We start from the raw sequence: 25,290 nt of genomic DNA on the forward strand, positions 1-25,290 counted from the left end.
AACTTCTTCGGATTTGATTTCTGGGAGCTTTTTGGAGCTGTACTTGAATGAAGAGAGTAGATCAGGTGTCTGGTGATACTCTGGCCCATGAAGCCTTCTTCAGCCAGTTCCTGGGGAAGCCTCTTCTGTGGCTTCCAAAGGTGTTTTCTTTATTTGCTTATTTCCTTTCCATTGTGGTGTTTGTAGCTAGAGTTTCCTCTCTGTGTCTAAAATAGTTCTTAAAATTTTCTGATTGTTAGGCTATTGTCATCATGAAAGTGTTTGAGGTGTTCAAATGACAGGTGTAGATCCTGAAAGGCAGGATAAATAACAAGGGCTTTTTATTTACTATTTTGTTTTAAAAGTAGTGGTAGAGAGCATTTTCCTCCCTGAAGCTCTTGGAGTGCTGTCTGTAGAGTTTTCCAAGCTTTGAGAAAGCCTGAAGACAGTTAATACTGCCTTATTTTCATATCGGTGCTTCCTGCTGTTGAGTTCAGACAGGCTGAAACTGTAGTTTCATGGCTTGCCTGGTGGACTGCCTTATTTTTTTTCCTGTATGAATGCATGAAAGTTGGTAGCTGAGCTGATGTTGCCTACCTTGGTGCACTTAAATGCAATGACAACAGGACAATTGTAGTTTATCTGACCTTGGAAAGGAACACATTGGTAAGGGTCCTATTTTGCTTTGATGTTGTGGCTTGTAGTTTGCATTTTGCTTATAAAGCCATTGGATGTGGCAGGAGGGAAGGAAATGGAAGACATGCTGGCAACCTTACTTGTGCATCTCTGGCTTGATAGGGGGTTAAAAAAAAGCTGGGAGACCACCTATTTGCAAACTAAAATCTCAGTGTGTAATACATTTAGGTAATGTGTGAATAGAAGGAAACAGCAGCTACCTGAGCAGTAGAACAATTCTGCACTCTGAGCTCACTTCAGGTCTTTTTTCTTTTTTTTTTTTTCTCATTTCATTTCACAATCTCATTTCATTTCCCTACTGGAAATATATGCCAGATTTGCTGAGCTATAAATTATTTTCTTAAATTACTTTGTTTAGTTGTTTTTTAGAAGCTGACTTATAAATCTAGGTAATTTCTAATGTGGTTAGTTGAGGTTTTTTTTTCCCTAAGTCCATTCTGATTACTGTGTCTTAATTTGGACTTCTTAGAATCAAAGAATTATTTAGGTTGATGGGGACCTTTAGGATCATCATGTCCAACTGTTTCTTGGAGGAAATATGCAAGCTATTAGCACTGTGAACCTTGGCAGCAAGAGGAAAATTCAAAAGGCTCTTCTGGCTACTTCTTGTGAGAGAGCCATAAAGCGCTGTTGTTTGGTTGTTTGGTAGTGCTAAACAATGAGCAGAAAGCCACGTTGCAGTACACTTGTGCACGGGTTTATTAACTTGCTGTGTCTGGAACCATGGAGGGTTCCAGATGGTGGCCGAGGAGACAGCGGTGAATAGAGGGGCTGTTCCCAGGAGGCGACAGTCATGGGAAGCATGTGAGAGGCATTGACTGGGGCTGCCTGACTGCAGTGTGGAAGAGGGGACCTGGAGAAACTGCAGTAGAGGACAGATTTTGGAAAGTGATTGTTGTTTGGAGTTAAGGGAAAAAGAGCAAAGAAATGTTTCTGACTGTAACTATGTGCGCTTTTACTTGATGTTGCATGTGAACATGTTGCATTTTGCTGGTGTGCTGGAGCATGAGGAAGGTACTCAAGGCTTTAGCTTTCCAGTATTTCCTTCCCTCTCCCTCACAGACCAGCTAAGCTGTTGTGTCCTCCTGTGTTGGAAGAAGAAATTCATATTGGCCACTCTCTGAGCAGTGCAGATAGGTCATTGAGTGTCCAGACGACAACTGCAACAGCGTCCAAATGCAGAGCACTTTGTGAGCCTAGGAGTCTTGTGCTTGGTTTTGAGTGGTCCAGGATTTGTCCTAACTCTTGTCTTGTCTTGTAGTTGTTCTCGGAATAAGCAGGCATTCATGAGAGATTGAGGTAACTGAATAAGCCCAGAAGCAACTGGGTTGGGTAAGAATTTGGCTTTGTGACAGCGCTGAAATTGGAAGATGGACATAGAGGTCACTTGAATGAACAAAAGTGAGATGAAGTGTTATCTCCAGGGTGAAATATAAACCGAGGCGCACTTTCCTAGATGAGAGAGCAGATTTTTTAATTACCTTGTCCTGTGTTGGTTTGTTTGGGTCGTTTTTGGGTTTGGTGGTCTGTTTTTTTGTTTGTGGGGGCTTTTGTTTGTTTTTGCTTTGGAGTTATCTGGTCTTTTTTGTTGTTGTTGTTGTTTGTTTGTGCGAGTTTGGGATTTTTGTTGTTTGGGTGGGGATTTTTTTGTTTGGTGTTTCTTTGTGGTTTTTTACACATAGATTTCTCTTCAGTCCTATCTTCCTCACAGGTTTTCTCCACAATTCTACTAGTGAGTTAAAAACAGAAATCAGTGATGTGTAACACACGTATGTACAGCTATTAAACATTTTATTCACTGAAGTCCTGCTGGTTTTTATCTGATGTTAGCTTCTTTCATCTCAGCATGACCTCTCAAGGTCTTGATATAACTGTGCTATCTACTGTGGCTTTCTGTGTGCTGCTTCCTTGCTGTGCAGCATGCTGACATGACTTACAATTCAGCATTAGAACACTGAAAAGAAGTGGCAGAGCTCTGGGAGGGAGGCACCTCTTGCTGTTGTGTCTTCTCTGGTGTGCTGGTGGTAGGTGAGTGTTTGTGCAAATAGCAGAAATGCACTTTTCTGTTCACCTGGGAGATGATTCCTTAATGCTGAGATTTGAGTAGATTTAGACAACAGTGCAAGTTTATTCTTTACTGGTTTATATGGGCATAGTAACCAGTAATAATATTAGACAGCAATATTGTAACACTGAACAAGTAACACTTTAATGCTGAAGCCAGTAAAAAACTTCAGTACAAGATCAGGCCGATATAAAGTCAGAAGCTTTCTGTGCAGTTTCTCAGCTCTCCTACGGACCACAATAGGCTCTGGCATACCTGCAAAGAGTATGAATTGCAAGGCTCACCACTGTGCTTTTACCTCAGGAAAAAACCAAAAACAGCTTTTGCCTTGACAGAGACTTTTGAATATTCTGATGGTGCCTAAAGAGCATGACAAAGCATTTGGTAATATGGAAAGTACAAGGCTGGGTATGAGAGTAATTAAAACCTGGGAAATTCCAGAGGTATTTGTTCAGGTATTGTTAGATTGGGTAGTAGCTTATAACTACTTGCTTGAGTTTCATCTAGAGTAACTGAACACCAGGGTTCTCTGAGGATGGTGTCTTATCAGGCAGAGCAATTTATCAAATTTGATGGAATGATGACTGTCTGCAAGAGCTAGACTTGATTCATCCCCCAGGATAGAGTGATTGGGTAAGAAGCCTGAAGTTTGTATGTGTTTGAGGTCAAATCTAAGGTGGTGGTTTTTTCCACTTAGAGCAGTTTTAAGTGCAAGACTTCAGTTATGCACAGTTGTATTTGCTCACTTGCATTATGACTGGTTTTTTAAGATTGCATGTTCAACCGGATGGTAATGTGCATGAAAGATGAGAATAATATACAGGTATTTAGAGGATTTGTGTGTGTATGTATATATATATATATATATATATATATATATATATATATATATATATATATATGTATTTATGTATGTATATATATAAAGCCTGAGGGTCTCATGCCTGGAGAATTTCTAGAAAGAGGTGATGAAGTGCAAAATATTGTAATGCCTTTAAGTAATATATGGGCAATCTTTATTGCGTCTATTCCCTTCTGGCTTTACCCAGGTAGTTGGAACAATGTAAAAATTGTATTAAGAAATCACACTGTAAGGTAAATACTAGTTCCTCTGGGACTTTGGGATTTAAAATGGCTGTCTATCTGGTGTATGTCTGGTGTTGTAAGTCCTGTACTTGGAAACTGTGGTCTAAGTTAACTGAAAATATGACATTAAAAGAAAATTAGTATTAGGACTTGATACTGTATTTTTTTTTCCTGACATCTGTGATTCTGATTTGATTCTACTTTGTGTACATAGGGGGTAGTGCCACCACCTGCATCTGTGAGTGCGCTCTTGGCTTGTTGCATAGAAATACTGACACTTTGTACTTTCCGTAAAACGGAGATTTTGAAAAGGCTGTCATGTATAATTGGTATCCTTCATGAAATGTAAAATCTGCTCCTGGTTAAACTAGTTCTGGAAAAACATCAGTTGCTTCTGTTTAATAATAAACTGAAACTAATCTTTACAAACACGTTGGACACATTTTTAAAAATTATTTTCTTAGGGAAATATTTTCAATACCTCCTCGCTTGGCAGATGTTGCCAACTTTGAAGTCTTCATTATCTTTTAAAAGCAGTGACCTACCAACTGTTAAAACTGTTGTTTGGTTTTTTTCAAAGAAAAAACTTCAACCAACCACACAACACTCTACTCCCAAAAACCTTGTAAAAGGCTCTCATTTATGTGATAAGTTTCCTATTGGCTTTTTTTTTTTCCCTCTTCTTTACACTTATATGATTTTTTTGCCGTCAGGTGTTGGGCTGTTTCTCAGCTGGTTTTACTCCAGTGTTCTGGAGAAGGGAGAAGAGAGTGGTGTTAGTGTCTCACGATTCCTTCCTTGGTTCTTTCCTTGCAGTGGACTGTTGGAGGTTCTAAAAACAAAAAAAAGGGAAAAGCGGGTAAGGCAGAGAAGAAAGGAGCCATGAAGAGACAGATGAACAAAGCCGCCTCTTCCGGCAGCTCAGATAAAGACAGCTCGGCTGAGAGCTCGGCGCCTGAAGAGGGTAAGATAACACACGTGCATTTATTTAGAGTGATTCCAAGTGAACTTACCTGTTATGCACCCTGAAGAGAAATGTTGCATGGTGATGTTGAAGACCATCTTCAAAGATTTTTAGTTGTGTAACTTGCAGTCAGGGTAACTTTTACATTTACTGTGGCTTAAAGTAATTCAGTGTAGCATTGCTGTGAGCACTCCATAACAACTACAAACTAAATGCTATATCAGCTGAAGAATGAATGACATTTCATTGCTTGACTTTCTCCTGGAAAATTCCTTGTTCCTTCTGGCATATCCTATCTATCCATGTTGGTAGCATTTTTGATTCTCACTGGTGTATTTTCCCATCCCAAACTTCTTGTGATAACAAAGGGAAAGGTACACAGTGTTTGTGATGCAAATAAGAGCTTATCTTTTATGCATTTGCTCTGAATTGGAATTCTTGCACATTTATACTGACATAGAAGAAGAAAATTCATTCTATGACTTTGTTATAATTTTTTTTACATGAATATTGAATACATTTCAATGCTGGGCAAACTTTCTGTCTTCTGTTTTCATCATATCCATGAAGGTTTGCAGGTGCTTACTTGCTATTTCCATTGATGGAAAAAGGAAGTTAAAAAAGTATATGAAGGAGCTTGCAGTTTTAAGTGTATCAAGCACAGCAGATACAGACAAAGGCATGGAATGACTGCATCTGTATATACCAGTCTTTACAAATCAATGGTTTTCACAGTGTGAGCTTGCAAAGCTGAAAGTTTCCAGAAATACTAATACCAGAATGGAAGTGAAAGAAGGAATCCTAATGGCCTGCTTTCGTAATTCAATGTAATTTAGTCAATTAGGTGAGATAATCAAAGCGCTTGGACTTGGATCAAGTTTAAAGGTGGTATTACCCAATACTGTAGGGGAGTCAGCTGTTCCCTAAACCCCTGTGTAGCTGGGAGTGCTTATTAAAGTAACAGGGCTAGTGTCCGGGCATTGCCAGTATCCCTGAGGATACTGGTTTCAACTTTACCTTTTGGTGTAGCAATTCATGGTGTTGTAGTCTTCCCATGACTGATTTTGGTCCTTCAGGTTGCTATAATGAAGTAGATAATGTGCAATTCTCTGGTGGTTGATCATGGTGTTTGAGGTGTGTGCACACAAATTCATGGCTGTATAAGCAACTTGTCAGGGACGTAAGGATATGGGCATAGAAGTTTAACTTTAGGACTGCAACACATTACTAAAAGGCCTTTTAAATTTGTTTGTTCTACTTAGAATTTTTAATTATAACCCAGTTTGTATTCAAATGTAGTACCACTCATTTTATAATTTTTTTAGCATACATATATTATGATAATTTCAGTCTGGCCTTAAATTTCATTATATGTATGTTTTTAGTATAGTGGAAGACAAGTGTAGAATTATTTCATGTTATCCCTTGCTAATATGCTATAATGAAGTGATTGGGCTTTGCCCCAGCTGAATCTCACTACCTTATATTTTTGATTTAGGAGAAGTCTCTGACTCAGAAAGCAACAGCTCCTCATCTAGCTCAGATTCGGATTCTTCATCTGAAGATGAGGAATTCCATGATGGCTACGGAGAAGATCTGATGGGAGATGAGGAAGACCGAGCTCGACTGGAACAAATGACAGAAAAGGAGAGAGAGCAGGAACTGTTTAACCGGATAGAGAAGAGAGAAGTGCTAAAGAGAAGGTGAATTTTATATCTGTTGATATTTGGTAGCAAATTCCTAAAGCCTGCATAGGGAGTATGCTGACTGTGCTCTCAGCACTGATAATTGAGTTAAGCTTGATTGTATATTTTTTGTAACTAAACTGTCCCTGTAGTAGTTAAAAAGCACACAGCAGGAGTTCGGCATATTCTTGTAGGAGACCGTATCTAAAAGTTTCTCAGGTGTTGGATATGCATGGTTCTATCAGCTACCCTTGTAGTTATGTTATTGCCCCATAGGTTAGATGCCAGACAGTCAGAAGGTCTGCTTTTTCTTCATCTTTTTCATGTTAACTGTCATGTGCTGATACTTTGGGAAAAGGCAAACAAAGCATAAGGTGTACATGAGTTTCTGCAATTTTTCAGAAAATGACGGTGAAGCACAGATCAGTGTTAGGGTTGCCTGTATATAGGGTGTGAAACTGGTTTGAGCCCTAATAGAAGGTAGGGATACTGAAATAATGAGGAGTGGTGTTGGATATGTCCTTTTCATGGAATCTTTTGTGGATTTCTACCTTATGTACTGTTGTTTTGTTGTTTGTCTATAACTGTTACACTGTCCAGGCAGCTTCTTTATAGTAAAGGTATTTTACTTCCCATCTGTCTTAATCAAAAGGATTTGGCACGTATGGGACAAGGTTTTTCAAGTTTCTTTCTTCTTTAGAGCCTTCTCTTTTCTCACTTGCTGAGAAATTTCCCTAGAGCACTGACATCTGTTGAGTAAATCATGTCAATACAAGCGACTGCCAAACTGTGTTTGTCCAAGCCATAGCTAGAGCACTGCCTGCCTGCCTTGATTTTAACACCACATTCAGAATCTTATGTGGTCTGCTGCTCTCCTCAAAGGGGTCAGAATGATTGAAAGTTTTGATTTGGATCATGTAGGAGGACATCATATCTTTCAAATTTTACTCTCTATTTCATGGTAACTGAATGTCTCTGTTTTAGGATGAATGCTGGAGAATACTTGCTACAAACAAGCTAAACAGTCAAAGCTTGAGTTACTGATTTAATCTTAAATGAATTTGTGCTATCTGTGTAGTCTTGGCAGTTAGAACTAAAGGGATGGTGGGGTAGACATTTATGATAAGTTGAATCTTTCAAAAGTTCTTTGTATGCACATTATGCTGTGAGTTCATTTGGATTACAGAAGACATTGCATCTGAAATAATGCCTGTGCCTTGTGTGTCACGCTTCATGTTAAGGGCATAAAGGGCAATGAGCTCATCTGACGCTTCAGTTTGTTGTCTACAAAATCCAGGTGTAAAGGGCTGAAGAAGAATGGACTGTGTAATGTGCATGTGGATAACACATTTTGAAATTCAGTTTTTGGAAGCTATTTTTTTCCTAGTGTATGTCCATATGCACACTTCACTAACGTCCAGGGTGCAGTGGAATCTTGGTCTTGGGTCTGTTCCATTGAAATTACTACTCTTCTGAATTCAGTGGCTGAAAATAAGACATCAGGGTGATATATTTCATTAAGGTAGACATGGAAGTGCCTAAATTATTCTGCAGAAACTGAGTCTGATGAGAATTCAGCTGCTGAAGGAGGACTTGAAACATGGCAGTCATTCTTACACAGACCAGTGCCAGTAAAAAGGTGAAGTTTAAGCATGAAAATGTTAGCATGATAGTGGCTCTAAAGAAAAAAAAATGTTTAGCTGTTTACGTTCAAATTATGTGAAATAGCCACATGATTTTAGAGTTGAAGGCAGCATGCAATGATCGCTGCACTGGCAAAGAGGAAGATGGAGTAAGAGCTTATTTCTGTGGAATAGTAATTTCTACATGGTCTCATGAACCCTTTAGGATAGTTCTCTGTAAGACTGCACTTGGTATGCTCAGCTTTTCTTCACTGTGTTTTCTTGGGGAAGGGAGGGGATGGGAATATGGGACAGGATAACATAAAAGGGACAAGCAACAAGCAGTAGAAGCGTTACTTGCAGCCTAATAGCAATTGTGATAGCATCTGAGCAATCCTTTGCTCTCTCAGGAAGAGCATTCTTTCATACATTCTTTTTATTCCAATAACTTTTACTAGATTTGAAATCAAGAAAAAACTAAAAACAGCAAAAAAGAAAGAAAAGAAAGAGAAAAAGAAAAAGCAAGAGGAAGAGCAGGAGAAGAAAAAACTCACACAGATCCAGGAATCCCAGGTAGGAAATGAAACCGTTCTTGGTAATAAGCCCTTTTTCCTTGGCGAAAGGAGATAGGATATGGCCTCTCTACCCCTAATGTTTTCCTTTAATGTCAAAGTAGTAAGCAGATCAGAATTTAGTTGATTTATATGCTCAAGCTATTTTCAGTTTTTCCAGTTCATTTAAGGAAGTTGACATCTTTGTCCTAAAGTTGCAGCTATGTTTGCAGTTGCTGTGATAGCCTTTCCACATGAGAAAAGGAAAGCAACTTTTTACAGTTCCTTTAGCCAAACTTCTGTAGTTCAGTCTGAACTATTCCATACATGCTCTTCTTGAAAAGTTTAAGAGAGCAGACCAGAAACTGCTCAGCTGTTGTATTAATTATTTTGCATGCACATACATACAGTGGCAAAGGTGCTTAGTTTCCTCTGGCAGGGATGTCAAGGAAAAGCTTGAATGTCAGGAGGAGCAGAAGTAGTTCTATAGTTTTTCTACCTCCACTAAAAAGAGGACAGCACTATTTTCTGAGGCCAGGCCTCTGTAACTGAACTGTGGTTTCAAATAGTGAAGATCCTGCCATTAATATAGAGTCAGGGCAGGTAGGCTCCCAGAGTGGGATGGAGATTCATCTTGACTAACTCCAGCCGTCTAAGAACCAGTTGATTGTTTACACATTTTGTCGCCTATTGTTTTGTGCAATGTAAGAGGGCATCTTCAGCTGGCAATTCACTCTGTTATTTTCTAGTGAAAGAGATGTTGAACACCTAAAATCAAATTGGGTGGGATGAATTTTCCCATAGGCACACCTTGAGTGGAATGACTCACATTTCCCTACTCCCTCAACTCCATATATGTACATGTGTGTATACTTTAATAATCCATTTATAATACACAAAGTGTACTTTGAAATACATATATGCACGTGTAAAAGGATCTTATTTAGAGTTCTTTTACAGTGCCTTGCAAAAATTACTTCAACTTAGCTGAAATGACTGTCTTTAATGCTTATTATAGAGGCTGCTTTCTCTATAGAGATAGACCTGTTAGAAATGGAAAACACAAGAAGACTTTAAACATTTAAGATTTGGATCCATCTTGCAGATTTTACAAGCAACTTTATTTCTGCTTTAAATATTTTTAACATAACTTTTTTCTTTGCTGCTAAATGAAAACTAGTGCTTTGATTTGGCCTTGCAGAAGCAGCAAATGAGAAGACTATTCATCCAGTTTTCCTCATTACGTGTTATTTGCTGAATTATTTCTGGTTTATTTCTCTAATCCGTTTTTAACTTAGAGGAGAAATTTTGAGACTAAGACTTGGTGGCAGAAATGTTGAACTATAAATATTTTCATTATTTTTTATGTGAAGCAGAATAAAGAAATATGCTCCAGATTGATTTCCCTCTCTAGCTTCCCTAAAAAATGAACTGAAAAAAACTGATTTTAAAAAGGAGTAAGTTAGTAATTTCTATTTGAAAAATTTTCAAAGTATGCGAACAAATCTTCATTTGATGCTTTTCAACTTCTGGATTTCTGGTGTTGAGGAATTTTCTGTACATGTTTTTAGGTCATGTCACATAACAAAGAGCGGAGATCAAAGCGGGATGAAAAGCTAGACAAGAAATCTCAGGCAATGGAGGAGCTAAAAGCAGAAAGAGAGAAAAGGAAGAACAGAACAGGTATGAAAGGATGTTGCTCTTACTGCAGTTTTTGAGGTATTATTGCAGCTTTCTGAAAGCACTAATTCCTTTTTCAAATGAATACAACTATCCTACACCTTGGAGTGTCTGTGTTTTCCTTGGTCTTTGCCCAACATGACCATCTCAGCTGATATTTGGCAATTGCAATTTAACCACTGATGGAGTGTTCCTCACCCTTACCCCTCCCTGGACTCCTGAAAACAGAACTTTCATTGCAGTCCACTGAATGGCTTTTAGTGGGGTTTAATTAATGTATCTGAATTGGTCACTTGGATTCAGGTTTTTAATCTCTGAATCATTCAAACCCCTATTTATTGTACTTGTGATGCCCTGTCTACATTTGTTTGTTTTGCCACTGGCACAGCATCTTGTCCATCTTGCCACTGACTTTTGACACAACCAGTTTTCTTACTCTACTGGATTTTATTGTGATCCTCTCCAAACAGGAGGGTTTTTTTCTTTTTCCTTGTAAAATAGCAATAAGTTGTCTGATCATAATATTTTTTCTTGTATATCCAGTTGTTACCCTCATCTTGAATTACTATATGCAGTCAAGTTGGGAGTCTGAAATTAAGTACAACTGAGGTTTAGGATGATTTTAAGTACTTCATGTATATGCAAAGAGAGAAGTCAATGAAGTGCGCAGCTTACTAGTGGATTTGAACATGTGCCACCTGTATCTAGTGTAAGATGAATACCTGTCTGCCTCTTGGATTTTTTGAAAAGCAATTAAGGTTCAGCTCTTATAGGGAAGCATTTCATAAAATATTTATAGCTTGCTTTTCCTTGTTCTCTGTCCTTCACCCAGCTGAATTGCTTGCAAAAAAACAGCCATTAAAAACTAGTGAAGTATACTCTGATGATGAAGAGGAGGAGGAGGATGATAAGTCTAGTGAGAAAAGTGATCGCTCATCCAGATCGTCATCCTCTGATGAAGAGGAAGAGTAAGTAGTAAACACTGGGCTATGATTACTTGTAAGTATGTTCAAAAATAGAGACCTACTTTAGGTAGATGCATGCTGTCTTAGAGGATTGTTTGGGGCAGTTCAGTGTCTCTAAAGTGTTTTTGCCTCTGGGCACAATTGCATTGCTCAGATTTGAGTCCTTGGCACTATATCACGGTTCGTGGAACTTGTTTACCTTGGGTGGGTTTGCAACTTCAGTTCCCTGCTGTCAGGTTTAGCCCAAATGACACTGTTGTGTACTGATTTGTTTAGTCCTGCAGTTCAGCAGCTGCAGAGCTCTGGCATATATCTGGACAGATACATGTGCTGGCTTATCTTAAAGCATTAGTCTATATAACTGCCTTGGTGTGTGTCATTTTGCTTCCTGGTAGCAGGGGCAGTATTTAATAAATCTAGGATTTCACATTAAGCCTTTCTCATGAGTGCTGAATTCACACAACTACAGTCAACTAGTGCATGATGAATCATTCCTTTTACTGGTAATTTAAATTAAGTAAGATGCTCATGCTGCACCCTACTCAGGACCCCCTATTTAGGCTTTGATTATGTCTCTACTTTTTTCTTTATTCCCTCTCACCTTTCCCAAATCAGGAAAGAAGAAATTCCTCCCAAATCCCAGCCAGTGTCCTTGCCTGAAGAACTGAACCGAGTACGGTTGTCGCGGCACAAGCTGGAACGCTGGTGTCACATGCCCTTCTTTGCCAAGACAGTCACTGGCTGCTTCGTCCGAATTGGCATTGGCAATCACAACAGTAAACCTGTTTATCGGGTGAGTTTAGCTCTGAGGGATTTAGTTCTTTGTTGTGTGCTGTAATAAATTATTTGCAGCTTATCAGGTCTCGGGTACCGGTGACTGTTTGACTGATAAAAAAGATTGCTTATAACCGGAAAACGTAATTGCTGCCAAAGAGGTGGAGGAGGCTGGTTTAAGAGTAAATAAATCTGTGTGACCACCTAGAGGAGGAGATAAATTTAGTGAGAGAGAGGGAGCACTAACAAAGCCTGATCTTCCAGTCTTGGTTCATGTTGTATTGCAAACTAGAGTTCCAGACTCTGCTTAGACCAAGTAAGGATGAGTAAGATTCTTTCCTTATTTCTAGGACTGTTCTCCAGTTATTGTGTGGTCTTGACTCTTTTTTTACGAAGTTTCTAGTACACCCTGTGCCTTCAGAAGAGACTGCATTGAGAACACAGTTTTGTTTTTCTGTTTCATTGCTGTAATCATACAATAATAGTCTCTAAAATTGCCTTAAAAAGGCCCCAGAAGGGTTGTGTTTAGTCTGAGCAGCAGTAGCGTATTTAATTTGAAACATATGTTAACCCAAACCAGCGTTATTTGAGAAGGAAATAGGAAAGGTAGAAGAGTGTACACTATTTAGGCAGGAGGGCAGAGCTGAGAAGATACAAAAACTGCATCAGGCTTTCAGATAGTATCATTTATTAACTCAAAAATTATGTATTAATCAACTCATTCAGTACCTGATAATGTATACTGAACAGTCTTGCTTTCCTTGATCTGGTTAGAATTGTTAGCTAGATTAAGGTTTTTTATTTTTAGTGAAAAGGCTTGAATGTGACAGATACATTCCAGGAACATGAAAAAAACCCCTAAATTTCTCTTGCATTCTTCTTCTCATATATTTTACTCTGTGATACAGGTTGCTGAAATAACTGGTGTGGTAGAGACTGCAAAGGTTTACCAGCTTGGTGGCACACGGACAAACAAAGGACTACAGTTGCGGTAAGATACTAAAGGAATCCTCTTTCATTCATAAATCAGTGTCCTTTTCATAGCAAATAATAGTCTGTGTGGGATTTGGAGGTGAGAACTGAAAAGCAGACTGAGCCTTGTCACACTACTTAATGCTAGAATGTTTGGCTTGGGTTTATTTGGGGTTTTTTTTCCTCCTTAGTGGAAATTATAAAATACCCCAAAATTTCCTGCAGGGAGTTATGATTATGTGGACAGGTGGTTGTTTATTTTTGGACTTCTTTAATCAGATTACACATATAGATCCGATGTCACCACTTTACACCATCACAGCGGTATGCTTTGCGTTTTATTGTTGCAGGCATGGCAGTGATTCACGTGTGTTTCGCTTGGAATTTGTCTCAAATCAGGAATTTACTGAAAGTGAATTTATGAAGTGGAAGGAAGCAGTAAGTTTGCCAGACTTCAGTTTCTTTTTAGCAGCCTTCTGCCAAGCATACTTTAAGTGGAAAGTAACTCTGTCTTGTGTTTAGATGTTCTCTGCTGGGATGCAGCTACCCACACTAGATGAGATAAACAAGAAGGAAGTGTCCATCAAAGAAGCCCTCAACTACAAGTTTAATGATCAGGACATTGAAGAGGTAAATGGTGCATTATAGTGAAGCTGTGTCAGTGCTTAAAAGTGACAGGAATTCATGCAGTAGCAGTTACAAAGCAAAATGGTCATGGTATTTCCTTTCCAAGAAGGAAAGAAAGGGCTCAAAAGGAAGTTTCATAACTAGATAGAGTAAATTGGTGATCCTGCTGTTATTTTGCATTCATGCCTTCTTTTCTTCATCATTTGTGCCCTGTTATCTCCTCTTGAACTTGTGTTGCGTATCTCTGAACTCCTGAGTATGGCAACTTAGTTCTCCAGTTCTGAAAAACTTGACAGCATCATGGTAGTTGGGTTTATCACCGATTTTGCAGTTTTGTATTTGCTTGGTACTGACCAAAAGTGATTAGCATCAGGGTTTTGTAGGTAGTGAGGAAAATAGAGCTGTAACTCATTACCAAAGGCACAAACTGAAAAACAGAACCATCAGAGCATATGTCAAATTCAGTGGCAATAAATAAATTTCTTAGTTGATACTTAGCTGTTGCTTCTAATGTCCGAGTACTGAAATAGAGATTTCGTATTTGCATATTCATGTTATTTCCTCTGCACCTTACAGATTGTGAAAGAGAAGGAAAGGTTCAGAAAAGCACCTCCAAATTATGCCATGAAGAAAACTCAGCTATTAAAGGAGAAGGTGAGAGATGAGATGATGCCTGCAAGCTTAATGCAGTCTTTGATTTCAAAGAACAGAAGCTCATCTGAGTTGGCAGTAGTCAGCAGTAGGCTCAGCTTTAACTGTGCAGCTGGAAGGTGGTTCTCAAGGTTCATTGCTGGGATCAGAATACTCAGAATCCAGTCAGCTATTGCACTCTTTTTTTTTTTTTTAGGGGTAATGCCAACAATTTAAGCCATCTCTTCTTGTGTCCATTAAACAAGGTCTTAAACTGGTCTGCCTCAGAAACTTTTCCTTTTTTCTTAGTTTTTTCTTTTTCTTTTTGGGTTTTTTTGGGTCCGTTTTGTTGTTCTTGTCTTTTGTTTTGGTTTTGTTTGTTGTTTTTAGAGTACTTCATAATAATGTTAGAAAGTTGATTTCCTCTTCTTATTTTAAGATAGGAAAAACAGAAGTTGTGTTACATTTTTTACTCAGGGGTAACTGAAATGTCACTTTATGCCTGGTAATTTCTATTGAACAAAAAAGAAGTGGCTGAAAGGTTTACTTGCCACAAACTGTTTTTACCTGTAGTCTTCCTGGAACAAGTAGACCTAACTGCAAAAAAGCCAAAGCCAAGAAGTGAAGAAAAGGAGCAGTCTTAAGTATCTCTGAAGATAGGAATGCACAAATAGAACCAAAATTTGTCTTTCTCGAGACATTAAAGCTTCATATACAGTAAAACCCAAGAGTTTCTAGTACTGTACCGTTCTTGGTTCCTTGGTGTAGCTGTATTTTTGTGGTCACTGTTTTACTATGCGCGAACATGTAAATGGCTGGGTTCCCGTCACAGGGAGTGCAGTTGCTTTTTGTTGTCACCAGGTGGCGCGATAAGCTGTTGTCGTGCCTCAGGGGACTCTCCGCTCCCTGAAGGGAACGGCAGCTGGCAGTTGTGGCAGTCGTTATTTCCCGGTGTGCTAAATGGGGATGTTAAACTTTAATAAAACTTGTAACTTAATTCATCTCACTGACCTGTCCTCCCCATGCTGGGACTGGTGTTTCTACATCCTCCTTAGTGTAGGGCTTTTCAGAGTTCTTCAGAATAAGAAATCCAGTTTTGTCCTGAGCTGTAAGGAAAGTGTAGCTCCTTTTTTGTACTCTTACCATGCAGCAGGGAAGAATGTTCACGACTGGAGTAGGGTTGGCTGACTGATTCACAGATATATCTATTGTCTGTCTGAGTAATTCTGGGTAGAGAGTAGTGCCTAATGAGTTCCTGTTTGGTTGAAGGCTATGGCTGAGGATTTGGGGGACCAAGATAAGGCCAAGCAGATTCAAGATCAGCTTAATGAACTTGAAGAGAGAGCAGAGGCCCTGGATCGTCAACGAACAAAAAATATTTCTGCAATCAGGTAAGAAGCAGATATTGGGAATTTTCTTACTTAAATAGTATCAAACAATATTTTAAAAAGAGAAACTAATGCATTAACAAATTAACTGCAGGATTTAGTTTCTTTGTTCCTGTACACTGTGTTAATGTGTATTGTAATGACTCTGTTAGTGCTTGTCTATCTTCACTTTCTTGTATCTGTCATGCAATTAAAACTGTCAAAAATGTAAACTCTCTTCTATATACTCCAGGGGGCAGTTGCATTGCAATAAGAATAATTTGTGGTCAGGATGAAGCTACAAGAATGCTTTCAGCTTTTTTGCTGTGTAGGGACTGATAAATGACAGTCACTTTCTTTTTCTTTCCCCCACCCTCCTTTTTTTTCCATTCTGCAGTTACATCAACCAGAGAAATAGAGAGTGGAATATCGTTGAGTCTGAGAAGGCTCTTGTGGTAAATAATGCTGAATTAATACTTTTCTACAAGTAGAGATGAAATGATGCAAAGAGGGATAATTGCATGGCAAAGTCACTAATTTCTTAAAATTATCTGTAAAATCTTTCATATAGGTAAATGACATGATTTGAAAGCACATTGCTTTATCCTTTTGCTCAATTCAGTTATCAGCAGATTAGTCACTATAAGAGTGACTTAATGCTTTTATTTGGGAAGGAAAATAAGTCTCCTCATAAAGGAGACTTCAGATACTAAAAGAGTGAAGGAGATACTAGGTTCTTTGTAGTTCCATTTTTATTAAGGAAGAGTTAAGCTTGTTAACAAATGCTTAAGCATTAACCTTCCTGAGAGTTGTGTGCCTATTTTCTGTTGTTGCATGCAATAAGGACAGCTTTGTCCTGTGAAGCACAGGACGATGGGTGCATTAAAATCTTTCTAATCTGTAATGTTGTTGCTGGTTTTTCTCTGATCTCGGTATTGTACATAGCAGATGAGTAATTGCATGGATGGGGGGCTGTGGGAGGATTTAAAAGAGTAGAAGTAGCAAACTCTGCAAAACCATGTGCTATTTCTTCTCCAGGCTGAAAGTCACAGCATGAAGAACCAACAAATGGACCCCTTTACTAGGCGGCAGTGCAAGCCCACGATAGTGTCTAATGTGAGTGTAAGACTTAAGTTCAGTTGAGGCAATTTGCTGGAAAACAGAAACCAATGTAATGCAGAATGTAGGAACAAAAATTCCCAACTGTGCCATATGCTATTAACGCCCTGAATGCCAGTGTGAGATACAGCTGAGTGAGATCCTGGTCCCTCTTCTTTTTTAATGCAAAGTGTGAAGGACATAAGTGATGTGGGTATGTACTGCAAAAGCAACCATGATTGAGTCCATCTATGTCAAATTATTCAGATTTAGTTAGCTCTGGGAAGACAGTTTACTTTAGGTGTAAGTTTCACTTCTAATTAGCTGAAAGTTTCCTGAAAGATCAATTTAAGGTGAGAGGAGAACAAACATTTTGGGCCTGTGATGGATGAAGTAGTTCAACAGAAACCTCCCTTGTGATACTGTGGCAAAACCTTCTTTTGCAGTCCCTCCGTATGTAACTGATGAGTAACAAGGTGATCACTCCCTCCCTCGAAGTAATCTGGCCTTGTTGAGGTCTGTTCTGGAAGAGTATGTGGTTCTGGTGTAGGTACCTTAAAAAACAACTGCTCAGATTGGCTTTCATCAGTCTCCATGAACCAGCAAGGAAATAAAAGAGAAATTCTATTGCAGGGCTGGAATGAAATATTTCTGAAATACTTCTTTATTAGAAAAGAATTGTAAATGAGTAGCTTTATTATGCTATAGAATTATTAGGTATAGAATTATTAGGTAAAGAAAATAGTCTTATATAGATTTCTTGTCTGTGTTTCAGGCAGAAATGTAAGCTGAAAGCAAATACATTAAGTAGCATTAAGAGTAATCACAGGAACAAACAGTATAATCAGGCAATGTATTTCTGGTTTTTCCTGAAGATGATTTTTAGTTTGTTATTGTCAGATAATGTCAGGATGATTTCAGTAGCCTTCTGAGATTATGAAAGTTGGGTGAATGCATATACAGTCTCTTATGGTTTTAGATTCATGGATATGAATGCTGTTTTAACAAAATGTCGTTCTAGCTTTTGCAAATTTAAATGCATGAATTTTTTATTTTTATTCTTGCCTAATATTTCACCTTTGCAGTCAAGAGATCCTGCTGTTCAAGCTGCCATCCTTGCCCAGCTAAATGCAAAATATGGATCTGGTGTGTTACCAGATGCTCCAAAGGACATAAATAAGGTAAGGGACCATTTTGGTCTCTGTTATGTTCCTCACACTGTCACCCTTTTGTTCTGTGAAGCTTGTGAGTAATAGCAGGTGTGCATGCTTCAATTCTAGAACAGGGTATCCTGTAGAGCTTTATCATAAAAAGCAATAGTTTCTTGGTTACTGGAAAAAGGAAATTTAAGTTGCTCTAGCAGTATGAAAGCTACACTATGTGTGTTTATGACAAAAGAGGGGAAAAAACATTTTTATCTCTGTTTTTGTGGCCATATAAGGTTTGGAGACTTACCTGTAGTTTTCATTTCAGGGTCAAGGAAAAGATAAAGATGTGAACTCTAAATCAGCTAGTGACCTCTCAGAAGATCTTTTCAAAGTGCATGATTTTGATGTAAAGATTGATCTTCAGGTTCCCAGTTCAGGTAGGTGTTCCATCTGAGTTGGGGGACGTGATTGTCTAGCCCATTTTGATAGAACTTACTTCTTCCAGAATAATTCTTTCAAAGATTTCGTGGGCTTTTGGAAATGGGAGTAAGGTCTCTGTTTACCATCTTGGCAAGTATCTTGAACTGAGGAGGAGGGGATGTGTGACAGTCACATCCATTTCTTTCATTACTTCAAGGATTAGATCTGCAGTTTCTTGGAGGACAATAACTTAGGAAGTACTGTAAGAATGCACAAAGACAAACCTTGTCAAGAAGCAAGAGCAGGAGAAGCTGTTTTTCCAAACGAGGTCAATATGGAAACTTTGGATGTAAGACTAGAGAATGAGGCAGGAGTTCAAGAACAAGAGACTTCATGTAACAGCTAGTGGGAGTTACGGACTTGAGAGTTAGCAAGCAGATGAGGGTTAGGCACTGAAGGGCACTGAAGAAAGAAGGATGAGGACCACAGTTTTCCTTAGACAGAACACCATTTTGGCATCTTATTTTTTGCAGTCTCCTTACTTAGCAGAAGAATATGGAGACTGATAAAAATGTGTGTTGTAGACATAGATAGAACGTTTGACTTTTTCTGCTTACTGTCTGTCTCTGCATTAACATGTAGAGTCAAAATTGCATGTGCAGCATCTATATGAGTATAAGCTCCCCAATACTGTCTGTATTATTCACTGAAGATGTGTACTAGTGAAGCCAAACATGATTTTGTGGTGAAGTTGTCAGCAAAAGCAACAAATAAAATTTTTGCCTGTAGTTTTATCCTAACTCTTTTCTTGTCCCCAACAGAATCTAAGGCACTGGCCATCACCTCCAAGGCCCCTCCAGCAAAAGATGGTGCCCCTCGGCGATCATTGAACTTGGAGGACTACAAAAAGAGACGGGGGCTTATTTGAGCATGCCCACTCTGCTGCTTCTGATCCTGCATGCTCCATGATGATGTCCTATTTTTTCTTCCTCCCTTTTCAGTTCTCCCTTCTGGGTTGGAGCAGCAATGGAGCTGGGAAGAGACTCTTTAAAACTGCCAGTCATCTGTAACATAAACCATTCAACTATTTACTGTATAGACCTCCCTTCTTGCCCTTTCCTCTGCTCCCCTCACAAATGTGGATCTGTGCTATTTGGGGTTTTCCCATTTCTTTTAGTTTGAGTTTTGTTTTTATTTTGTTGATGCAGCTCGTTGGTCCACTCTGTGTTCAGTATTAGCCTGAGGTCTGGATTTCCATAGGAATCTCTTGGCAGTCGCAGAATCAGCACTTGGTGATCTCCCCTGACATACCACCACAGGCACAGTGAAAAAACATTGATGCAAGACCTTTGTGGCTGGAAGGTCATCTGCACTTTCTCCCTCTTCTTCCTCCTTCATCCTAGCTTTGGAGAAGGGAATCTTCAAAAACTGGCCTAGGTTCAAAGTGTAAATTTTTTTGGGAGGGTTGTGTGACTTTTTTTCAGGTGTTTTTTATCATTTTTAAGCTGCAGTACTATTTGTATCCGTCTGTCACAGTTCTTTACGGCTGTTTGAATTTCTACCAGCTGTACTTGAGCATCTGAAATTGCAAGAAAGAAACTCATTAAATGTGATTCTTCTTACTAAAACGGCTTGGCTGATATAGCTATTTAACTTCATGTTCTCTTTTTTAATTACACTTAACTGATGAGACAGAGGTGCACAGCTCTTAATGTGGGACTTGTCATCTATAGCACATCCAGACTCTACAGTTGTAACTGGCTGAAGTAGCTTTTTATGGGGTGATCCTGGGGAGCTCATTTGGTTGGGCTTTAGTTTCTTCTCCAAGCCTTCAATATTACATATTTGTTAAGTTATCATGTCTTCAGTGGACTCCAGCTTACATTGTTTCTTGCTTTCTGAACCATTTAAATGGGGCTTCTATCAATAAACAAAAATTTTTTAAAAAATCACGTTCTATGGAAGGGGAAGGACATAATAGAAAGATCAGTGGGTAATATGAGAGTTAGGTTATGGACATTTTTCATAGATAAACTGATACAAGTGGAGTGCAACACGAGCACAAGAATTATATGGCTTTATGGAATATTTGACTAGGCACAAATTGACAGCTAAATTATCACTCAGGTGTAAAAAAGAAAAAAAAAATCAAATGTAAATATAAGTGACATTTAACAAAGAACTTTTCCAAACAAGATACAACTGAATATATGAAACTAAGAACTAAATTAAAAGAGAATTATAAGTCTAAAAGGTTAGAGGCCCTTGTTCAGGTAAGCGTGCAAGCACGTGTGTGTTCCTACTCAGGCCAGTACGTATATAACAACTTAAGCATTGAACTGGATAGGAATGTTTCTGAGGGACTCTAAGGAGTGAAAATGCAATGCTCTTCTTGTGTCAGAGCATTGCTGTTTTTCTGAAATCATACACTGGTTATCTTAAAACCTGTGCTTGATACTTTCTTGTTGGATTCTTAATGAAACTTTAATCTAGTTCTTATTTAACTTTCTCTTCCTTTTTTTAACAATAGCTTTAAAGAAACATCATGTAATGTGTGCAGATTGATTCTACGAACTGTGTATAAAAAGAAAATCAACATATGAAGCCTACCATGTAAACAAATAAATAGAAATATTTCAGAAATATTTACTGAATAGTCCATAGTTCTAGGACTTGTGGATTATTCTGTAAATATGTAATCATAGACTACTTTATTTGGTGGCCTATTTTAGCAGCTTCTCTGGAGTTACAGTAGGCTGTCACATATACATACTTATAACTTTTTAAGATTGGATTTATGGGATGTACCATCACAACTTCATAGGAAACATTGTGATTCACTGTGTAGATAAGCATTTGATATGATTTGGTTTTTTCAACAGCTAAAGTGATTTGTGATAAAAAAAAATTAAACTTACTTGGCAATAGACAGTTTTACAAATAATCACTCGCTGATGGTTTGCACAAATAATTGCCAAATCAAACAGTTCAGGAACTGATTTTTTCCACAGAAATGCCTCAGAGCTCTGAGATACAGTGGTCTCTAAAGGTAGACTTAACCCAAATACAGTATTTTTAATATGCTTGGCCTTGTTGTATTAGTTTTACTTAACTTCTACATTTGGTAACACAAGACTATCTGTAAAACACCAAAATGTGGATGAGACCCATACAGTGTTGCAAGTAACCTTTAGTAGAGAACACTGAAACACCAGAGATGCAGTGAGTTTAGGATGCCAGTCTGAATGATGGACTATGTCCTAGTTATCTGCAGTTGTGAAGCTGCCACTTACCTTCTCAAAGTCTCTGGGTTTTGCTAAAATACTGTTTTTCAGAGAAGGCAACCGTCAGTAAATGATGCAAACCTCTTATATTGAGAATAATACATGAAGAAAGTACTCTTGAATAGTTACATAATTATATGAAAGCTGTAATCTTTTTTCCTTTAAGTGCATGTAAAGGTGAGTGACTACACCTCCCACTTGTTAGAGAGGGAGAGATTTGTTTACTTCGTTTCATTGGTGTCCTAGCATAGTTCATCACAATTGTACAGACTTATATAAATAAACTTGGTTTGTTGGTTTAATAAGGTTGATTGTTTATCCCTTGATCTGAGGTGCTAAGGGTTTCCTGTCTGGATCTTGTTTTTTCAGAAACTGACACTTCATTTATCAGTCTGGACTATTATATTTACTACTAATATTGTGAAATAATTAATGGAAAGTAAGCCCTCTTTCTTAACAAGAGCAGTTGTTGACTCCTGGATCACTCTCTAACATCTGGAGTTAGTCCTTATCACTAGACTCATATGGAGCCTCTTGGAAGGTTAGTTCGCTTGCACCTCTACTACATCTCACTTAAAACACTTTGCTTGTCTTGTAGAAATCCAGTCTACTTTTGTAATCAAAAATGCTAAAGCATATAGCTGAACTTAAAGAAGCTACTGAGTAATGTGAGGCAAGATTTCTCAGGGGTGCTCAGTGTGAGGATGAGACACAACATCCTCACACATAATTTGAAACAGGGTAAGTTCTGCCAAGATGTAATATTAAAAAAAGTTACCCTTAGGACAGTTAAACAGTGAACTAGGTTGCCTGAGAGATTTTTCTGTCTCTTTTGGAGGTTTTCAAGAGAATGCTAGATTAAGGCATGAGTAACACGATCCAATCTTGTAGCTTACCCAGCTTTGAGAAGGAACATGGATTGGGGATTACTCTGAGCTACTTTCTGAACTGAATTAATGTATGAGTTTATAAGTAATTTTGTACTTTCTCCAATTTTGTCTGTCTTCCCTGCAAGTACTACCTCCTCCCCATCCCCCTTTTGACATGCAGAGTAATGCAGCGCCCAGAATCTGTCTCACAGCCGTGGTGGCTTAGGATGAGCAGTGCAGGATTTCCCAACACACATCCTTTCTGAGACTCCCTGGTTGTGGACACCTGTAGGGGTCCTGCTACGTCTGTCTGTGAAACAAAATTGTCCCTAGAGATTAACCACTAAGCAGGCTGGAAGACTTGGCCTGGAAGTTTGAGTTAAGAGCTGTAACTGAGATTTGCTTAGCAAAGTGTTCCTTTGCTGTACTTGTGAGTTGTAAATTAGGTACTTAAGCTACTGATACATATGCAGTCTCACTTTCAGCACACTAGCTTTGTCTTTTAGAGGGAAATGCTTAAGTAGCCAAACAAATAGGTTGGGTTTTTTTTTTAAATCTTGAACTCACTGGTTTTACCTTACCACCATCATCAATTGCTTCAGATTTTAGATCACCTTCACTCTCAGTAGCTGAAGGAATGAGCAATTTCAAATGAGCAATTTCTTATGTCTATTGTGTGTGGAATTATCTGGGTAAAAAAAAGCCAAACAAAACCCAACCACCAGCTTAGGTTTCTGCTTGGTTAGTTGGACTGTGGGGCTAGTAAATATGGAGAGTTGTAGTGGTAATATCTTCTACAGCTCTTTAAAGCCAGCCATTCAATACTTGCTTGGGGTTCTTTATGCATTGACATGTATCAAGATGTTAAAGGCTTCTGAGGCCCAACTGTGTCAGGCTAAAACAGGTAGGCATTACCCACATAACTCCAGCCTTTGGAGACTTGACTCTTTCTATTTAGCATACTTCTTTCTACTGAGAAGAAGCAGTATTCAGCTAAGAGAATGAGCAGTTAAAGAAGGGAAATAAAGTAGGAACTTTTCAGAAATAGCTAATATATTGCCATTACCTATCAGTAACAGAAGGCAAGGTGAGTATTGATAGTACTTAGAATGATATATCTGGTATTTTATATGAGACTGCATGTAGACTGTGTCTAATTTTGGGGTTCCCCAGTTCAAGGAAAATTTCAGCCACCTGAAATAAATTTAGTGAAGATTTCCATATACTAATAATAAATTCTTAGCTTTACTTGTATATATGTTATGCTTCCCCTTTACCCATAAACAAGATCTTCAGTGTAACAAGGTGTAACTTCAGGAGGAGCTAATAGCAGCCTTCCAGTGACTGTGGAGAGGTGGTCAGGAAAGCGGTCTGCTTTTTACTGTCGTGGGTTCTGGGAGGATTAGAGACAATGGTGTAATTTGAAACTAGAGGTTTTGATTAAAATCAAATTAATTTAAAGAGAAATTAGAGGTTTTGATTAAAAGTGATGGAACTCCTTTATGAGGACAGTGAACAGGCTGCCTGGAGGTTTTCAACTGGATAAAGCTGGAGCAATGTGGCCTTGGATCTGATCCTGCTGGGTGCAAGAGGCTAATCTTGGGGACCTCCTGAGGTCCCTTTCAATCTAAATCATACCATGACTCTATTTGCAGTAGATTCGAAGTGAAGCCTGAGTTTACTTTGCTGTAGCTTGTCAGTTCCCCAGTGAAACTGCTTTAAGAAAACTTGATAGGAGTTAGCCAGCTTGCCAAACAGGACTTGGCTATTTGCCATTGAGTGATTTCTTTAAGGTCTGACTTCTCTAAATATACAGTGCACATAAGTTTCTTATGTTTTGTCTTTTAACTGAATGCAAAATGAAAGCTCAGTTCTGTTACTGTAGCCCACTGCTGGTGTGGGCAGCAACTCTCTCATTGGGAAAATCCTGAAATTTAACAACTGTCTTCCTAATTTCTGTGTGCTGCATTCCAGTAGTCTGTGGATTGTTAAGTGTATTTTCTATAGAGCAAATAATTTACCTAAAGGTGATTAAGTTGCATAGAACATATTTTGGGTAGAATGTACTCTGTGTCATTAACTTGGCACTCTGTCTTTAGTACTGGAACATGAGTAATTACTTGAAATGAAAAAGAATTGTTTCCTTAAGTGCTGGCACTAGGTGTCAAAGTATGAGGTGGATACTTTAAAAAACTCAATACCCTTGAGCAGTATGAAGCAAGGGAGTGTATTAAGAGTGATAGTTATGGAGGGGTGTTCTTTGTGGGTTTTTTTCTTCATATCAAGCTTTAGAAAAAGATTTGGTTTAATTTCTTGGTGTGTTTGATTGTGACAACAGCTGATGTCTAATTCCTGAAAGCTAGCTGCAGACTCTCTGGTCCACTAAAACTCTTTAGATGCCATTTTGAGCTTCTGTCTTTCAACACATATGTAATCCCCTGGCAACAGAAGAGACACCAAGGCATAAGGAGGGTGGGAAAAGAGCGGCCATAGCCTGAAAACACTAGGAACCTCTGGTCCATGAGGAGGAATACTGTGCAAACTTAAAGACCCAGTATATTGCTTTCTGCTGGCTAGCCTTCCACTTCTGCCAAATGTGGAACCAGGTTTGAGTGGAGCACATTGTTTTCACCCATGGCACAGAAAACCATCATGCAGGAAGTAATTTTCTAAAATTATTTTAAAGAAACAATAAAGTTTTGAAATTGGTAAATTGGGTAATTAGTGGTTACTCATACAAATGCTTGCAAGCAACATCCCTGACTTGAGTGTGCATAAATTATTGTGGATTCTGCACAAGTTTATTTG

The 25,290-nt window shown here is 38.5% G+C and overlaps 1 protein-coding gene across 1 annotated transcript in view; it reads left to right on the top strand.

Moving 5' to 3' along the window:
- RTF1 (RTF1 homolog, Paf1/RNA polymerase II complex component) overlaps nucleotides 1-21,915 on the top strand; it is a 28,423-nt gene extending 6,508 nt beyond the window's left edge. Inside the window, 16 exon segments of the mRNA XM_038138098.1 lie at nucleotides 4,643-4,790; nucleotides 6,289-6,493; nucleotides 8,556-8,670; nucleotides 10,220-10,331; nucleotides 11,161-11,296; nucleotides 11,909-12,086; nucleotides 12,976-13,058; nucleotides 13,390-13,477; nucleotides 13,562-13,669; nucleotides 14,243-14,320; nucleotides 15,566-15,687; nucleotides 16,061-16,118; nucleotides 16,702-16,779; nucleotides 17,847-17,942; nucleotides 18,235-18,346; nucleotides 19,151-21,915. Of these exon segments, the coding sequence (XP_037994026.1) occupies nucleotides 4,643-4,790; nucleotides 6,289-6,493; nucleotides 8,556-8,670; nucleotides 10,220-10,331; nucleotides 11,161-11,296; nucleotides 11,909-12,086; nucleotides 12,976-13,058; nucleotides 13,390-13,477; nucleotides 13,562-13,669; nucleotides 14,243-14,320; nucleotides 15,566-15,687; nucleotides 16,061-16,118; nucleotides 16,702-16,779; nucleotides 17,847-17,942; nucleotides 18,235-18,346; nucleotides 19,151-19,257 (1,824 nt within the window). The 3' untranslated portion in view covers nucleotides 19,258-21,915.
- The last annotated feature ends 3,375 nt before the right edge of the window (nucleotides 21,916-25,290 follow it).

Source organism: Motacilla alba, chromosome 5, assembly GCF_015832195.1.
Source record: "Motacilla alba alba isolate MOTALB_02 chromosome 5, Motacilla_alba_V1.0_pri, whole genome shotgun sequence".
NCBI lineage: Eukaryota > Metazoa > Chordata > Aves > Passeriformes > Motacillidae > Motacilla > Motacilla alba.